General features: G+C 42.6%; 1 protein-coding gene across 1 annotated transcript; it reads right to left on the bottom strand.

Annotated features, from left to right (window-relative positions):
- Window positions 1–3,799: 3,799 nt before the first annotated feature.
- Window positions 3,800–15,256, bottom strand: LOC138200301 (tetraspanin-1). Its single transcript, XM_069152867.1, has 7 exons — window positions 15,200–15,256; window positions 11,679–11,885; window positions 10,717–10,791; window positions 6,038–6,136; window positions 4,818–4,961; window positions 4,046–4,129; window positions 3,800–3,935 (listed from the first exon to the last, which is right to left on the bottom strand). The coding sequence occupies exons 1-7, from the start codon at window positions 15,254–15,256 to the stop codon at window positions 3,876–3,878; spliced, it is 726 nt and encodes a 241-aa protein (XP_069008968.1). The 3' UTR covers window positions 3,800–3,875.
- Window positions 15,257–17,746: the final 2,490 nt, after the last annotated feature.

The raw sequence follows: 17,746 nt of genomic DNA, 5'->3' as shown, positions 1-17,746 counted from the left end.
TTTTTTAATCTTTTGTCTTCATTTCACTCACGTTTCCTCCGACGAGGCGAGAAGGTCAAACTGGACTGAGATCACTGTTTCCTCAGCAATACGGTTTGTTAAATTTAAAGCTTTGACACAGTTTGGAAGAAGGGAGCTTTGTGTGAGTGACAGCGAGGGGTCAAAGGTCACACCGAAGGTCACAGGCGTACGAGTTCATTTATCTTTTGTCATGGAAATAATAAAGATGTTTTTACTGAGTTTTGTGCTGCTTTTCTACGTGATTCTAACGGAAGGATTTATTTTTGTTATTATTATGATTATTGCACATTATTAATAGAGTAAACTTGTAGTTATTGTTATTTGTGTATGTAAATCGGCGGGTTTGGTGTTTCCACCGAGGACATCCTGTGATGGAAAAAAACCGGCGGCCGCCGTACCCGCTCGGAGGCAAATGATCTGAAACAAGGGATTGGGGATTCTCCCGCCTTCCCAGCAGCCTTTGCTTCACTCCTGCGTGCGTTTTCTGCCGACACATAAAACTTGTTTAGTTTGTTTGACACGTCTACTGAGAGGAGAGTTTATTTGTGCAGCACGTTTCAGCAACAAGACAATTCAAAGTTCTTCACAGAAAAGCATTAAAACAATCAGGCAGAAGAAAAGAACATTTGAAAACAGGAAGCCATTTGATTGTTGCTCATTTTCCCTCTAAAGCCCCAAAAAAACCCGTCTTTCTTTTGTTCTCTAAATCCTGCCAGCAGTCTTTGAGCTGCTATAATTAGTGGAGCTCCTCGAAAAAGGAAAAAAAGCTGCTCATAAGATGGAGAAGCTCAAAGTCTGAGCTGCAGTTAAAAGTCATTTTTACAGTTTCATCTATCATCCAATTATCTGATCATCGGAGTTCTTTGTGTTTAGGAACCGTTCTTTGTGTTTAGGAACCGTTCTTCCTGCCTGGGGAACTTTTGTTGTTGTTTTTTTTGTGTGTCTAAAACCAGACGGAGGTTCAGGTCGGAGTTATTCACCGTGATCGTAACGGTGTGTTGGTGCACTAACTGACAACTGGGTCACGTCGCTTTTATTTCACAGGAGGCTCTTATTCACACACACACACACACACACACACACACACACACACACACACACACACACACAAGCAGGTCATTTGTGGCTGAATCAGGAGTCGCTGGTCCATGTCGGCGTGCGTTCGCCGCCTTTTTAAATGTCATTTCTGACCTATTGAACATCGTGATGAGCCGAGCTCGGCGGCTGATGGCTGAGATGTAGATGGAATATAGATTTTGTGCGAGTGTGAGCTGGTGGGTGGGTGGAGGAGGGGGTTGGGGGTGGGGGGGTTATTGTTAAACATGGAGCTGTGCGGTGCTGAGATGATGATGACAGATTTTTAACTCTAAATACCTCGCGTGGCTTTATAATTGGATGGAACAAAAACACGCCTCTGCACATTTCAACAAGTTCTATCACATTAATGTCGGAGAAAGAGCAGAATATACACAATGACGTAATTTATTTTGTGCAATAAATGCGTGCGCAAAAAAATGTGAGATTATAGTCATGAATAAAAGAGGTCCGATGCATTCAGTAGGGAAAAAGGAAGGATCGTTCCCCTTTGGGCCACTTTTAATGTGAATAAATCTGCAGGAGGTGTTTCATTGAAAAGTATCTTAAAACCAGATGAAATTAGCAACTGAAAATAATGAAAATCTTTTTTTTTTTTTTTTTTTAAGAAAAACTCAATCATGAAGCAGTGAAAAAAAACAAACCATTGAGTTAAATGGAAAATCTCAAAGTCCCACTTTAAGAGTGGATTTATGGTTTGAGCTATTTTGAAATTATTCAGATCAGTCTGGAATAACATTAGTTATCAATAAAAGAATAACAGAATAAACTGGTGCTGCTCTCATGAATTTCCCATTTAGCGATGACCAAAAAAATTAGATTTGAAACGAACGTAAAATGGAAGAATTTTCACGAGTTTTCAGAGACTTTTTGACCTCACTGAGGTCAAAACTGAAAACAATACCAATGAAAGATTAATATTTATGTCGCAGTATTATTTGTTCAAGTAAACTTTGTGTTTTCATCTTTGTGAACTTTTAACATTAACCAAGTGGTTTTTTTGGTTGTTTTTTTTTGCCTTCACTGTAAAGAGTTTCTTATGCTTTCAAATTTGTGCAAAAGATGTTGAAATGTTTTGTGGGATTGAAAGTCAGCTGCAGAGGCTCATCTGTACATTCATGGCTTATCTCTGATACCTTTCATCGTGCTCACACACATTTAACTGCATCCATTGTTCATACAAATTATTGATTAGTGGAGCGTGAGATTTAAACAGCGTCCTTTCACTGTTATAACTTTGGTTTAAATGTAATCTGAAAGAAATGGCTCCATCTTTGTGTCGTATTTTAGGTATTTTTTTCTCGTAGATCTTTTTTTCTAGTCATGAAAGCACTAATTCAAGAAGAGCGGAAACATCTGCTGCACAGATGAACAATGCTCCACCTCCGGCTTGTTGTCTCACCTTTTATTGGTTTAATGCCTACTGAACCTTGTGCCACAATGCTTGTTAACTTCAAGGGCAGGAGAAGGAACATTAGTGAATAACACGGTGGACAAAAGAGGTCCTCAGCACCGCCGCTTCCCTTCACGAGTGCGGAGCTTCATTTTAGAGGGAAACGGGCTTCAGATTCAACGATTTCACACAATTCGGGCCACTACAGTCTCTTTATCATCAAAAACCAGGACAGCTGACGGCGTTACGAGTCCCCAAGAGATCATGAAACAATGAGCACCACCTTCTCCACCACTCTGATGTAGCAGCAAGTCATTCAGATAGAAAACAAACCAGAACAGTTTCCTTTTCTGATGCATCTTATTGGTGCATCTCTCTGTAGTCGCTTTATGTTGGTTTTGCATCCTTGTTTGGTCATTTAGCATCTCTTTGTGGTCGTCTTGTATTTCTCTGAGGTGTTTTGGCATCTCTTTGTGGTCGTCTTGTATTTCTCTGAGGTGTTTTGGCATCTCTTTGTGGTCGTCTTGTATTTCTCTGAGGTGTTTTGGCATCTCTTTGTGGTCTTCTTGTATTTCTCTGAGGTGTTTTGGCATCTCTTTGTGGTCGTCTTGTATTTCTCTGAGGTGTTTTGGCATCTCTTTGTGGTCGTCTTGTATTTCTCTGAGGTGTTTTGGCATCTCTTTGTGGTCGTCTTGTATTTCTCTGAGGTGTTTTGGCATCTCTTTGTGGTCTTCTTGTATTTCTCTGAGGTGTTTTGGCATCTCTCTCTGTGTTAAGAGCTGCAACTGTCAACTACTGCCTGAAAACCTTTAAACTATTACATTACACCACTGGAATGAAACTCAAATATGAATTCTTGATCTTCAAACTGTGGCTCTTTTAGCTGCTAGATGTTCAACTTTCTTCGGTTGGTCTCCAGCTTGTATGCTTTTGGGAAGATAGTCTACAGTTGGCTTTTAAACCTTTTTCCCTGAACTCTGTGTGCCGCTGCTGCAGATGGACAGAAAATCAAAACTGAGAGCTAAAAGTAGCTAAAACAAAAAAGAAGCTAAAGCAAGCGTGCTGGATAATCTGTCACCAAATAAGAAATTTGCGTATAATAAACTTGTGAAATATTTTATTGACAAATATGTATTTACACTTTGTAGGTATTATTTGTAATGTTTACATTTTTTGAAGAAAAAGAAAATGATTTACTGCAAAAAAAAAAATGTACGTCATAAACATGGCTTCATTGTAAATATTTCCCTAAAAGGAACTATAAAAGAAAGAGACTGCGAGTAACACCGCTTCAAGACGGGGTTAAAGAGTGTCGATTTGAAAACCAAATCATGTGATCCATCTTGGTTATTTCTGTGGAGGAGTCTCAGGTGACTCTGTTGTCCAGGTGACAGTACAGGTACATGGACACAATCATGGCAGCAATCTGGGAAAAAAACAAACACAAAAAAACATCTGAACTCGGACTAAATAATAGAAACGATAAATTTAGCTTTTCCTCGAGCTTCTTGTGTGTGTTTTTTTTTTTTTTTTTACCTCCAACACTCCAATTCCTGCAGCGACGCCTCCCACGATGTTGGTGTGCTGTTTGAGGGTCTCCAGTATTTGTTCAAAACAGCCCTGAGGGGGGAACGTGTTTGTCCAAATATAAATATCACGGGCCAGAACAGCTGTTGCAAGGAACAGTAATGGCTAGCTGCAACTGATATAGCAAACTTTAACAGTCACTGAAATATGTCAAGTATCGCATGGGTTGTCCAGACAGATATTCGTGGTCCCCAGAGGACGATTCTCTTTGTCTCCTGGTTTTTTTTGCCACCAGCAGCAGGTTTACAACTGTAGTTTTGAGTGAAAAACGTGTGCTTGGATTGGAATTAAATTTGGTGGAGATATTCACGCCCCCTTCAGGATGACTATGAATCACTTTGGGCTTCCCGTGACCTTTCCTCCAGCTGCACCATGGGATCCAGTACTTTGGTTTATGACCAAAATATGTCTCCAATCAATTCCTGACTTCCTGAAGAATTAATGATTAATTTACACTCAGTCACCAGTTTATTAGGTACACCTTGATAAAACTAATGCAGTCCGGCTCTGCAGTAAATCCTACATGTATGAATGCTGTGTTCAGTTTTTATTAGAACTGTTGGAAGTTTATGTAGCTTTTAAATTGTATTGTGCAATATAGAGAAGCGTATATAAAATTTTGTACACCCTAATATGAATGAATATTTACAAAATAGACACTTCTTTCCTCCCGTTACTTGTTTTGTACATTAAATTGGAGTGCTTTTTAAACAAAATTCACCTGCATGGCGCTGCGCTCCGCCTCCGCCGGGCTGCAGGGGGCGATGTTGGTCCAGCAGCAGCTCGGCGGCAGGCTGCCTCCGTTCTCCTTTTCAAACTCGGAGCCCACAAAATCGGTGTAGTTGGAGAAACCGCAGCACTTCAGCTGCGAGAAGGATGGGGGGAAAAAAATGCCGTCATCCCAGAGCAGGAAAACACTCGAGGAGAAAGTTGTGGGGAGTTTTTAATCGATAAATACAGATTTTCTTCTGCATACCTGAACTTTACTGAGTTCAAGCTCAACAAAAGTCTCGCTGCTGCAGACATTCAGACCTCATGTTGTCAGGTCGGGTATGTCGCTTTGCAAATGTATATTCAAAACTGAGTTGTACTTTACTATAAATTCCTTTCACCTAAAGTTGGCAAATAAAACTGAAATAATTTGATTAACTCTGCACAATGAAGTGGAAGTGAGAAAATATAGTTGGTTTTTTTGTGCAATTCGAAGTCTGACTGACAGTTTTGAGGGGAGAGAAGGAAGTGATTGTGTTAAATCGAGATGAGATTAAATGTTGGACAAAAGCAGAGAACCGATGAACACTAGCCTTCATTTTGCACACGGCAGTTTGATTGTGCTGTTTCACGAGTGCAGCTCAAGGACACGACACTACGCCGTCACAAAGACTCCGTTTATCATCTGTTGAATGAAGCTCAAACTCTTCAGCATTTGAACAGTTACACATTTTATCTGCTTGATAATGATTATTGGATAATGGATGCTGTCAAAGTGCCGTATTTCAGCTTTATTTGGCGTTTTGGTTTTCTCTGTTTCTGAGGTTTACCCGGAGTTTTTCATGTTGTTCTGAATCCTCTGACGTTCTACTTGTTAATTTGGTTCCCTCGTTTGAGCATCATTATCTTCTTCACCTGCATGGTTCCCCGCTTTACGCCTCATGTTGACTGACAACTCCACCTCAGTCTAAATGGCAACTGTCAATCAGCTCAGAGCCTCGTGTGTGAACTCTGTGTTCATGAACTGATGTTGAAATCAAACCCAGCTGCCCAAGAAAGGTTTAGTTTTCATGGTTCTCGTCACTTTTGGGAGACTGTGTGTTAAAATGGCGAAATCTCACAGGGTTTACTGTATAAACACATAGTTTGTAGTTCAGAAAAAAGCCTGTTCAGGTTTTAAACACACACAGAAACATCATAACGATGTAAATGTCTTCAGACACGTCGTACCTCTGTCATGGTGGTGTTCCAGATCTTAGTGACCACAGGATCACCGCCGTAGTTCTTCTGTAACGCAGGGATCGCCCACGCTCTCAGGATCTCCTCAGCCTGTGGCACACACACACACACACACACACACACACACACACACACACACACACACACACACAAAGAGGAATTTTCATTCATTCATTTCTTTCATTTAAGGCCCTTTAATTTCCCAAAACATTTACTCATTTGTCCCGACTGGACAGAAATGTTCACATGTGCCAAAGTTGTTCTCATTGTACTTAAATGTCTTAATTTACCAAATATTTTCTAAATTCACAATGCCCATAATTCGTCCTTCTGTTGTCTCAACTTTTGAAAAATGTCCCACTTCCAAAACTGTCCTCAGAATATGTACATAATCTAAAATGTCCTGACTTTCCAAAAATGGATCTATTGGACAAATGTCCCAAATTTCCCCAAAAATGTCCCAGTTTCCTCAAACTATTCGTCCTCTTGAAAATATTCTCTTTTTTTCAAGGTGGTTTTTATTTTTTATTATTGGCCATCTAAAAATATCCCAGTTGTACAAAAATATCCAACAATGACTAGATAAATAAAAAGCACTTCAACAGCATCAGCGCTTCACACGGTATTCCTCAGGGTTCATTATGGAGATGAGAGGCCTTTATATGTAAATGTCTTCCGGTGAAGGAGTATAAAAGCACATCACTGCCCCGTCAACCTCTCACACACATAAGTGGAGACGCAAAGGACTATGTGGGAGCTCTCGGAAATAAAACACTGCAGCTGATTTCATGGGCAGGAGGAGGATAATTCTCTGGGAGTCACCTATTCATCAGAAATTAAATAAATCGTCTCTCGCTCAAAGCACCTGGGAAATAAACAGGCCCGGGTCCTGGCACCTGGAAAAAATGAAAATAAATCAAAAAAAGGGGGCCGAGACGTCATTCTCCATTCTTCTTCTTCTCCTTTTTTTTTTTTTTTTTTTCTGCTCGTAAACTGGGGGCCATTTACATTTATATTGGTGCTCTGATGGCTTCGGTCAGGACACATTTGGTCTGATATTCATGTTTATCCAAAGTGGTAGAAAAGAGGCCGGTCTGGTTCCCCGACTCAGGAGATTCTTTTGTTGTGAGGATTCCTTCAGCTTAACCCTGTTTCATGCCCTCCACCCCCACCCCCACCCCCACCTCCTCCTCCCCCACTCCACCCCCTCATCATCCCCCCCCCTGCTTCCACTTCAGTTTTCTTTTTCTGTTTTGATTAATAATCCCACCGCGTACATGCACACAAAGACTCGTTTGACAGGGAGGGAGAGTGTGTGTGCTTTACTGTATGTGCAGGAGTAAAGCTTTTTTTCTTTAATGTGTGTGTGTGTGTGTGTGTGTGTGTGTGTGTGTGTGTGTGTGTGTGTGTGAGCAGGTGTACAATGACAGGGTGTGTGTGTGGGGGGGGGCTAGGAGATGCCCGAGGGGATGCTGGGATACATGCCACAATTAAAAGTGCCCCCCAAGAAGAAGAGAGAGCGGTGAAGATCACAGAGGGTTATTACCAGGCGGCTAATTCATCACTGTCAATCGGCCACGCGCCTCGCCACATCCCGTTAAACACACACTGATATGGACCCCACAACACACACACACACACACACACACACACAGGTGAGTGTATCAGCAGGACAAAGCCTGTATAGTAACACACCGCCCCGGCGATAACACATCTATCAATGTACAGTGGAGGGAACACATTTTACAAACAAAAAAAATCTTCAGCCTTATTAGTTATTGATCCGCTGCTGTTTTACAGTGTTTTGCTGTTTTTGAAGTAATTATCAATATATGTTTTACCGCAGCGGATCGCCCTCTGCTAATTGGTTATTGTTCTTAAAAAGGAAAAGCAATAAAGGAAAGGCTCAATGCTTCCAGCTGTGCTGTGCTTTGGTACAAGAAAATCATAATTCAGTCATAATATCCACCTGTTTGTATGAAATCGATTGAAAAGTACCTAATAAACTTTAAAATAAAAGGATTACAATTATCTAATGAACATCTGGATATAAAAATATTCCATCTTGTGCACAATATGACAGATTCTGTGACAGGAGACGCTTGGGGGGCGTGTCTGTTTGATTGACAGGCCTGACAGGTCTTTTGAATCTTCTTTTCTTATGAATGAGGGATTATTTCAAACGAGACAAACATTTTTGTATTGTATATATATTTACTTTGTCATTTATGGAATGAGGACAAGGAACCGATATAACATGTCTGAACATGGCAAAAAATATGTGAACCTTCATTTGAAGGTCGGAGCAGTTTTAGAGCTTCTTTTACCAAAAATATATCGTTGTGCTCTTTAAAACCAAAACAATGAGCTTAAAGATGCTAAAAAGCTCTGTACAGCTGCAGGATCAGGTGATGATGCAACATAGCCATTTTTTTTTCTCCCCACCGATTGAAATATGTATAAATATCGATTAGTACAGAAGTCGTCAGAGTTAATCACCTCACATCACAACCTTCGGACTAATCGTTCCTCTTATTGATGACGAGTTAAAACAAACCATGAATTGCGTTGGATTATGTTATTTGGACTCTGCTGTTGGCATAATTCATTCAGCGCGACACTACATCGAGTTCATATCGTAATAAATCTCCAACCTTCGAACAAGCGTGACCACCGACGCCTCTCATAACACCTGCTGGAATTGCTCATTAAATCTCCGTTATTCCGACCACCTGAACGTTATTGGCTCTTTTGGTTTTAGATGAGCTTCGGAGACCCGGAAGCCAAAAAGGCAGATTTATGCAGCAGATAAGTAAAACAGAAAAGATCAACGCTTTATTTATCGTCTCCCTTCATTGTTCACATCTCTCGTCTCTTACGCGCCGACACGGGCAGCTATATATATGCATATTAGATATATATTGCCACCATATTCATTATCCTGCTCTTCTGTTTACGTCTTATCAGAAGGCAGGAAGACGGACAGCTGGTCGTCTCATATCTGCGATGCGAGCGACCGTGTTTCTTTGGTGTTTGTAATGAACGGATGACGCTGAAGCCAACAAACAGCGTTTTAAATTGACTTCAGAACCAAATCTGTGATCTCTTCTGAGAAAGACAAGACGCGGGAGCTATGTTTGACATTTAACGGTGCTTTTAGACGACAGGACGACCGCTCGCCTCCCGCCAGACGCCGTTCACGCAGCGTTGCTTCGGTTAACTCGGCCGCTCTAAATGACGAGTGAGAGACGAGGCCGATTCATTTAAAACAAAAAAATCACTGAACAGCAGCTGCAGCGCTTCCAAACATGGCCTCCAAGGACACACACACACACACACACACACACACACACACACACACACACAGTCATGGTTGGACAGGACCAGAATGCATTGTTCAGGAGTTAAATGCAGAGCTGTACACTGCAAAAAGTGTAGTAAGTGGCCACGCTTCGGGCAGCCCAGGCGTGAAAGTTACACGTTTTTGAAAAGCGTGAAACTTTCACGTGACCCAGGATCATGTGACCGAGGTCCCACAACAGATGTTTTGAGACCAAATACAAAAAATGTTGGCCAATGTTTGAAGGCAGTAAATCACGTGATTCAGAGATTTTTATTTGTATTTTTTTTACGTGACACTTTCACGCCTAGATGGCGCCAAGCGTAGCTATCTCACGTTTTGCTGTGTCTATTTTACACTTTGCTGTAAAAACAAAAAACAAACAAAAAGTCTAAAATCATGATTTATAAAAAACAAACATTTCATGCGAGGTGCCATCCTGCAATCGGGAGCAACTTGGGCTTCACTGTCAAGGACACTGACATGCAAAACAGGAAGGAAGTGGGGATTGAACCTACAACCTGTTGTTGGTCAGTGGGCAAACCCGCTCTACCACCTCACCTCGGATCGGCCTTGTGGAGTTTTTTTGTTTTTTTCCGACAGCAGTCACGAGTGTTAAACGTGCTTTAAAAAAACAACAACTGAAAAACAAGACCGCCGCTTGGTTTTCTGATATTGTTTGCAGCGTGCCAGCCGCATGTCAAACTGGTTTACCAACAAACCAGAAGCACAAACAAATGAAATCCCACCGCGCTCGCGGAGTCGGCTCTGCCCGGCACGTCGCCGACCTCCCTGCAGACGGAGGTGCGTTAGATTACCACCTCAACACCACCTGCGGGGCTTCAGATACATCCTCCAACTGGATAAAAAACTCCTCTTTGTATTTTCTTTTAGGAGCAGACCAGTCTCGGCTATAACCTCCTTTTACATAGCTCATTTGAAATCCTTGTAATTATTATATGTGGCACTAAATGGAAATGGAGCACGTGTGTGTGTGTGTGTGTGTGTGTGTGTGTGTGTGTGTGTGTGTGTGTGTGTGTGTGTGTGTGAGAAAGAGGGACACGTATGTAAATAGGCTGTTTTGCATATAAAATGCTTCAGCTTCAATATTCCAGAGTAATAAATTGTTCAAAGTGAGAGACAGCGCGCGGCCTCGGGCTATCCCGGAGTCATTAAGTAGCCGAATGTAGTGAAGCCAGTAATTCAATGATGGCCCTCCGCTATGATGGGGGGTGAGGGTGGGGGGGTGGGGGGGAATTAGGAGACAAAAGGGCAAAAGAACGGGAGTGAAAGAGGAAGGAGGAGGAAGGTGGATGGAGGGAAAACTTACAAATGAAGAGTAGTTCAAAGCCACGACTCCCGCGGCCACTTCGGTGATGAAGATGATGAGGATGATGGAGAAGAACTGCAGGGAGGAGGAGGAAAGAAGAAACATGCAATAATAATCTCACTCGGGCGTTCCTGTTCGTAACGATCACCGACGGTCGATAAAGCTCGGCCGGGTACGCAGAAGCTCGGTTGTTTTTATTTATTTATTTTTTATTTCGCTCCATTACAGCTGTTCCCAGATCAGTCAGTCGGAGGATCCGCCATCGTTCAACTCGATGGGGGGAAATCGTGCTCCTCATTAGCCTCGCCGCGGTGGACTGAGAGGTAGTTAGCTCCCTTCATTCATGAGCGTAATAACCGTACGCTGTGCTGCGTTGGGGGTCGCTGGCGTTGCCGGTGGCGATGAGAGGGGGAGGTGGGAGGTGGGAGGGGGAGTGAGACGCTGGACAAACGTTAAATGGTTTCATTTTAAAAAACACATTTTAATAACTGCTTCACACACAGTTCCTGTAGGAAGTAGGAAGGAGTTTGCAGAAGGTGTTTTATTTTGAAATTCTTTACGCTGTTTCTCTCTTCTGACTTCCTGCCTGTTTGATGCAGTTTAATACCGATTTACGTTTCAAATAGACTCGATGTAAAGTTTTCGCTTCTGGGACCAAAGACGTGGCTGAACTGTGTAAGAAACCCTTGATGGGCTTTTAATTTGAAACAATGGCTTTTATTTTGAAAGGAAAATAGGAAGTCCTGACATTTGGCCAACCAATGGAGATTTTTGCCTCTTTCTCATTTGAACTCCAGAGCTCATTAGAGAAAGTATAGTTAGGTTGTACGTAATTGAAGATTTGATTTTTTTTAAGATGACAGCGACTGGAGAGAAAGGACGACTCTCTTGGCTTCAACTTTAGTCAACCTACATCTTCCAGTCACGTCTCCGCTATCTAAAGGCGGTTTGGACGCTCTTACCAGCAGCAGCAGACACCTGCTCTCCTTGTGGGCTCCGCAGCAGCCCAGGAAGCCCAGCAGCACCAGCACCGCCCCGATGGCGATGCAGAAGAATCCCACGTTGACGAACTGCATGCCTCGACTGGAGAAGGGCCCCAAGATGTGGAGGAAGGAGTTCCCGTCCACGCTCACCCAGATCCCCATGGCCAGCAGGGTCAGGCCGCCCAGCTACGAGGAGCATCCGGAGGTAGAGGGGGGGAATCAAGATAACAAAAATCTATGCAAAATATATACTCAGCAGGAGGAGGAGGAGGAGGAGGTAATCCACTCTTAACAAACCAGCCAGTGAAAGCGTCAATCATTTGTTTTGGCTGGTAGTTATCCAGACGGGGTCAAGTCAACATGAGTATATCTTGAGGGGGTAGTAGTTTTTTGGGGAAATGAGAAGCTGTATTACATCACCGTGCCTCTCTTCGTACATTACATTAGTATTACCTCCTAGTGACACCATGACTCCTCAGCACCTCCTCAGAGGAGGGTTTCTTTAGTGCGACCGCCTCGGGCTTCTTATTATGTATCCGAGGACGAGCGACAACTAATACTGCACGCGAACAGGTAAAGTAACATTTTAATAGTTTTGTATGGCACATTCGACTCGTACTACATGTTTTAAACACCTCACCTGCGCAGTCAGGACATACAGCTTCTACATTCGGTCTGTACGGGTCGATCAGCCACGCTGCTCCGGCTGAACCCAAACACCGACATTTCCAAACAAATAGATTTTTAAGCCTCCAGTTTGGCATTTTGGAGCCCGATGTGACCATATTTGGACCAATGTGGGAGGAGTGAGGGGGTGGAGTTGACTGAGACAATGAGGACACTATGCCCCGCCCACAATACTGTACACCTGACTGCACCTCAGACATATAAATCAAACCCTAAACATTCCTCTACTTCAGGCCTAATATCTAATCAATTACAGAAGAAGGTTCAGAAGAGTTCAGCTAATGACACAATAACTACGGAAAAAAACTTTGTATTTCAGGAAATAATTGGAGGCAGAGGTTTTTTGGAGCCAGCCCCCTAGTGGCCCTCAGTGGAATTACACTTAAAGGCACTTTTGTGTTAGCTTGACTTTTCCCAGCCAGAGACTCCGCCCACTTTTATACACAGTCCATGGACAACATCAAATGACCCATACTGGAACAGATTGAGTGGTAAATATGATATATTTCCATATTAGTGCTGTGAAAAATAATGAAGTCGTCTGCTTTAACGGTAATTTATACAAACAAGAAAAAAAAAGTAGGAAACACGGAATCATTTTAATGAGAAATTTTGGAACTAAATCTGCATATCTGCATATTTTCTCTTCGTGCAGCTCCGCTTACTTATTTGAGAATTTGTGATACGTGGACGGCATTTTTTCTTATCGTATTTATTGATCTGACTATTCGCCACGTCGCATTCATAAAAAAACAAAACAACAACTATCTATTGACTGAAAACCTGCAGAACCTGCTCGCAAACAAATTCCGAACTGTGTCACAAGTTTCACGTTACAAACCTGGAAATCACCCGATGTCTCTCCTTCCTCGTCCCTCCACCTCTGACCTCCTCATCTTCCTCTCCTCCTCCTCCTCTTCCTCCTCCTGCTCCTCCCTGTATTTCCCCTTCACTTGGCCCCCTCCTGAGTGATTTATTCTTCTTTTTCCTCTTGCTCTAATAGAAACCATCTGACAGAAACCATGTTTGAAACCTGATATCACCTGTCAGGTTTCATCAGGCTGCTTGCAGTGCCCCCCCCCCCCCCTCTCTCCATCAGACCCCAACGCTTCCACATCTCCCGTCAAGACGCTGACGTTTCCTGCTTCTTTTCTTTGTCCGACCTGCTCTTCCTATCTATAATTCACCTTCTCCTTTTCCATTTTTTTCCACTCCGGCTACTTTTCCTCGTCTCTTTCAGAAACCTGCTCGGCGCCATCATCGCGCTATTGGCTAAATGTGATAAGACAAGTGTACCCCCCCACCCTCCTCCTCTAACTCCATGTCTGCCACCATCATCTCTCACCTGGTGTAATTATAGCTGGCACCAGCTCTTTGTTGTATTTTGTTTTTAAGGGAAGGCTAATCCCTTTGATGGTGTGCCATACGAAGGAGGGTGTCCCGTCAGTTCAACACCCACATGGCAAAAAAGAAATGGGGAGAGAATCAGGTTTTCCAGCTTGCAGACGGAGGAATAAAGCCTATTAGGGTTCGAGGACAGGGAATGAAAAACAGGCTGCAAGAGTAGGAGGCCACGGCCTCCAGAGAGGAGGAGGAGGAGGAGGAGGAGGAGGAGGAGGAGGAAGAAGAGGAGGTAAATGGCGAGAGAGGGGGGAGCAGGAACAGAGACCGGATCAATCCCACCCCACAGGAATTATTTCACTTTGAAAAGGCCTGAACAGGAGAGAGAGACATCAGTGGAGTATAAAACCCATCTTCACGGGTCATATTACTGGAAACAGACAATCTGATTAAGTCCTGACACTCGACTGTGAATCGGCACACATGGAGACACTTCTTAATGTCCAATGCATTTAGATTGGTCCGAAGCATCGGCAGGCTAAAGGCTCATGACAGGGAGGCTTTTTTTTTTTTTTCTTTTAATATACCACTGATATCCTGATATACTCTTACAGTCCAGTCTGTTTGTTTAAGGGACATTTTTATTTAAAAAATAATTTACTAGTCAAATTTAGAGAACAATAATAATACAAAAAAAAATACATTATGAGATCTGGATCTCATGAATGTGGTGATCAATCACAGCTACTTGAGATGAGAGAGCCAGCGACCTGATTGATTATGTTGAATATCAATAGAAATAGTTGTTTTGGAAAATGTCACGTTAAGTCGTCACTTGTATGAACAGATGTACATTTTAACAAGATACTAGAAGTATAATGTTGTCATGGTTACAGTGAATGGCACTGTGGGCTGCAACTTCAGACTGTAAAAGAGTTCGTAGCTTCAGGTCTGTAAAATGGTTTCGATGCAGAAGTGTCTTCAGCTGCAATACCACCGAGTGCCACTAGAGGTCGGCTCCAAAAAGCCTCCATAGACTCCCATTCAACTTCTCTCATCAAATTCCAAGTCAGTAAATGTTTTCCACATGTTATCTCGGTGGACTCGGATTCAGGATTCAGCTTACCTCTGCCAAAAGTTTCTCTCTGTTTCACAGACCGCGTTAGTAAATTATTCGCATTAAGCCGAGGACGTTGGTGGGAAAATTACAGCCTTTGAAGTTAATGAGATGAAAATTGGCGCGGCGGAGGAGACGGAGCATCGTTCAGGTCTCCTGGCTCACCGATCCCAGATGTTTACCTAACACACCTCTGTTCGCACCGAAGGACGGCACAGAAAGAAGCCCCGGGCATCGTGTGGAAAGATATTGTTTGTTTTTCACGTAAAAGATTTCACAGAGTAAATGAACACCACCTCCTTCACCTCCTCGCCATCATATATGAGCTTGTAATCAAAGAGGAAAACATACTCACAAAGATTAGCAAATTGAACAAAACCATCATCAGTTTGACGAATGTGAAGCAGCCCATTTTAATCTGCAATGAAAAGACGAGATGAATTAGAGCATTTCTTCTTCCATTATCCGAGACCTTCTATCTCTTATTCACACACACAGGAACACAAAGTGGAAACGCACACGCGTGCTGTGCCATTACATCCCTGAGAAATCAGTGTGGCAATTACATCGCTGACAGTGAGTCTTAATGATGACACACACACACACACACACACACACACACACACACACACACACACACCACACACCACACACACACACATACACACACACACACACACACACACACACACACATACACACACACACACACACACATACACACACATACACACACACACCACACACACACATACACACACACACAAACAAACACAGCTGCGAGGAAGATATCTCCTAATGTGAGGTTCGAATAGAAGACGGAGGGAAATTAGAAAAAGTAGTATTTACGTGTAGCCGCTTCATTTAGACTCAGATTAACAGATCTTACCATTAAATATTTCTTTAAATCCAAAGTGGAGCAGATTTAAAGCAACGGAGTCCAAAACTGATTTTAAGAAGGAAAAACAAAACAATGCAAAAATAAATAATAATTAAAAAAAAAGATGCAGTGATTTTTCTGCTCCTACAGATCAGCTGTTTCCAGGTGAACCGACGTGAAGACAAAGACAGCTCTGTCTAAATATATCTGTGTGGTGAGGATGTCCACGCTGCCCGTAGGGGGAACTGATGAGAAATCTGATGGGTGCTGCTTCCTTGGACTGGCTGAGGGGAGGGGGGAGGAGGGAGTGGACGAGAGGAGGAGGGGGGACTGGGACTGGGACTGGGACTGGGTGTGGTCCCAGAGGACACAGGTGGCAGCAGGTGGACATTGTTCAGGTGTTGAGGAGCGGCTCGAGTGGCAGCTTTGACCCCTGCAGGTACGCGGTGACACAGATTCACAGCATCTCGGGGGATGGTGGTGGAGGAGGGAGGACCGGGGGTGGTGGAGGAGGGAGGGCGGAGAGGGTGGTGGGGGTGGGGTGGAAAGTGTCTCTGCTACGTGCCTGTCAGACCGTGAAAAGACTGATCCTGAAAATTTGAGACGGTGAAGTCGTGTTGCGCAATACCGGCAGAGATTTTAGTCCACAACCTCTTTGAGTTGAGTTTGTATGAAAACAAACGTTTAATTTTTTAAATCTCTTTCAAGGCAACTCATTATTACGACCAACTCTTTAGATAACAGTTAAACTGTCGCATGTTAAGCAGACAAAGAAGGAACACAATACTGCACACTAATCCTGGAAACATGCTCTGTGCTGCATTTTGGGAATTTACTATCCTGAAGTAGCAACATGTCAGTCTGCAGGCTTTAAAGTCTTTTATTTTGTCAAATTACATAACCCCTCCAAGTGTGTTCGAAAACATAACAATAGATATATATATTTTTTTTTAAAAAAAGACATCTGGACAATTGCCTTCATTTAACAAATCTAGAACCTTTGAACATGCAAATATTTTTCATTTTTAAGAGCTTAACCTTGTGTTCAGATGTCAGTTTTGAATCTTCTTTTCTAATGAATGAGGGATTATTTTCAGATGGACCTCCAGAAAACTAAGAAGAAGGAGTGACTTTAGCTAACAACACCGAGATAACTGATGGACACATTTTATTCACTTTGGATTTGATGAGAGAAGTTGAATGGGAGTCTATGGAGCCGGAGGCTTTTTGGAGCCGACCTCTAGTGGCACTCGCTGGTATTGCGGCTTTTAAAGTCACTTCAGCTTCGGCCTCATTTTTCAGACCCGGAAGCTACGAACACTTTTATATTCAGTCTATGGTTTCATGTACGAGTCCATTTTCTTTGCATGTGCCATGCAGGTTTACTCCACAGCACTCCTAGTGGTCAAAAACGCCACAGTTTTTCCTTTAATTATTGATAGCTACACCTGGGTCTCTAGTTTTACAAAGTTAAATAAAAACATTTTTTTGGACAGTTATTTGGGGAAACATAAATCTGTAAAATAAACCGTGTAGTCATATCAAAAACTGCACAATCTGCCCGTAAAACACAAAATATACTTCTTTAAATCGCCTTCCTGACGAGCACCGTGACACCACATTCAAACAGTCTGCTGGTCATCTCTATTGTTCGTCTCCCTTTTTTCTTTGTTCCCTTTTTCCTGTCTTGAGCGCTGCAGTGGCTCGTCCTCGCCACTAGAGGGGAGTAGTGAACTGCAGTGAGGCCTTCTTCATTGTTGTCCTGCAACTTCAACTGGTGACATAGTGTTTTCTCGAGTGGAGGAATGTTCTGCTCTTTGTCTTCTTTTTTTTTTTACATTTAATACAAATAACATTCATCTAAACTCAGATTTAATATTTGTATAAGTCTGTTGAATGCAGCAGCAGGTTTTTTTCCCCGACTTGCTTCATTCCTGAGATTCTCAAGTTAATTTCTTACTGAGCTGCAGGCGAGAGAGAAAAGAACAAAAACCTGAATGAAAAATATGAAGAATTCCTCCG

This window comes from Embiotoca jacksoni, unplaced genomic scaffold (assembly GCF_022577435.1).
Source record: "Embiotoca jacksoni isolate LCO1_2020_lvr unplaced genomic scaffold, fEmbJac1.0.p SCAF_19, whole genome shotgun sequence".
NCBI lineage: Eukaryota > Metazoa > Chordata > Actinopteri > Embiotocidae > Embiotoca > Embiotoca jacksoni.
This window is presented reverse-complemented; position numbering and strand designations above follow the sequence as displayed.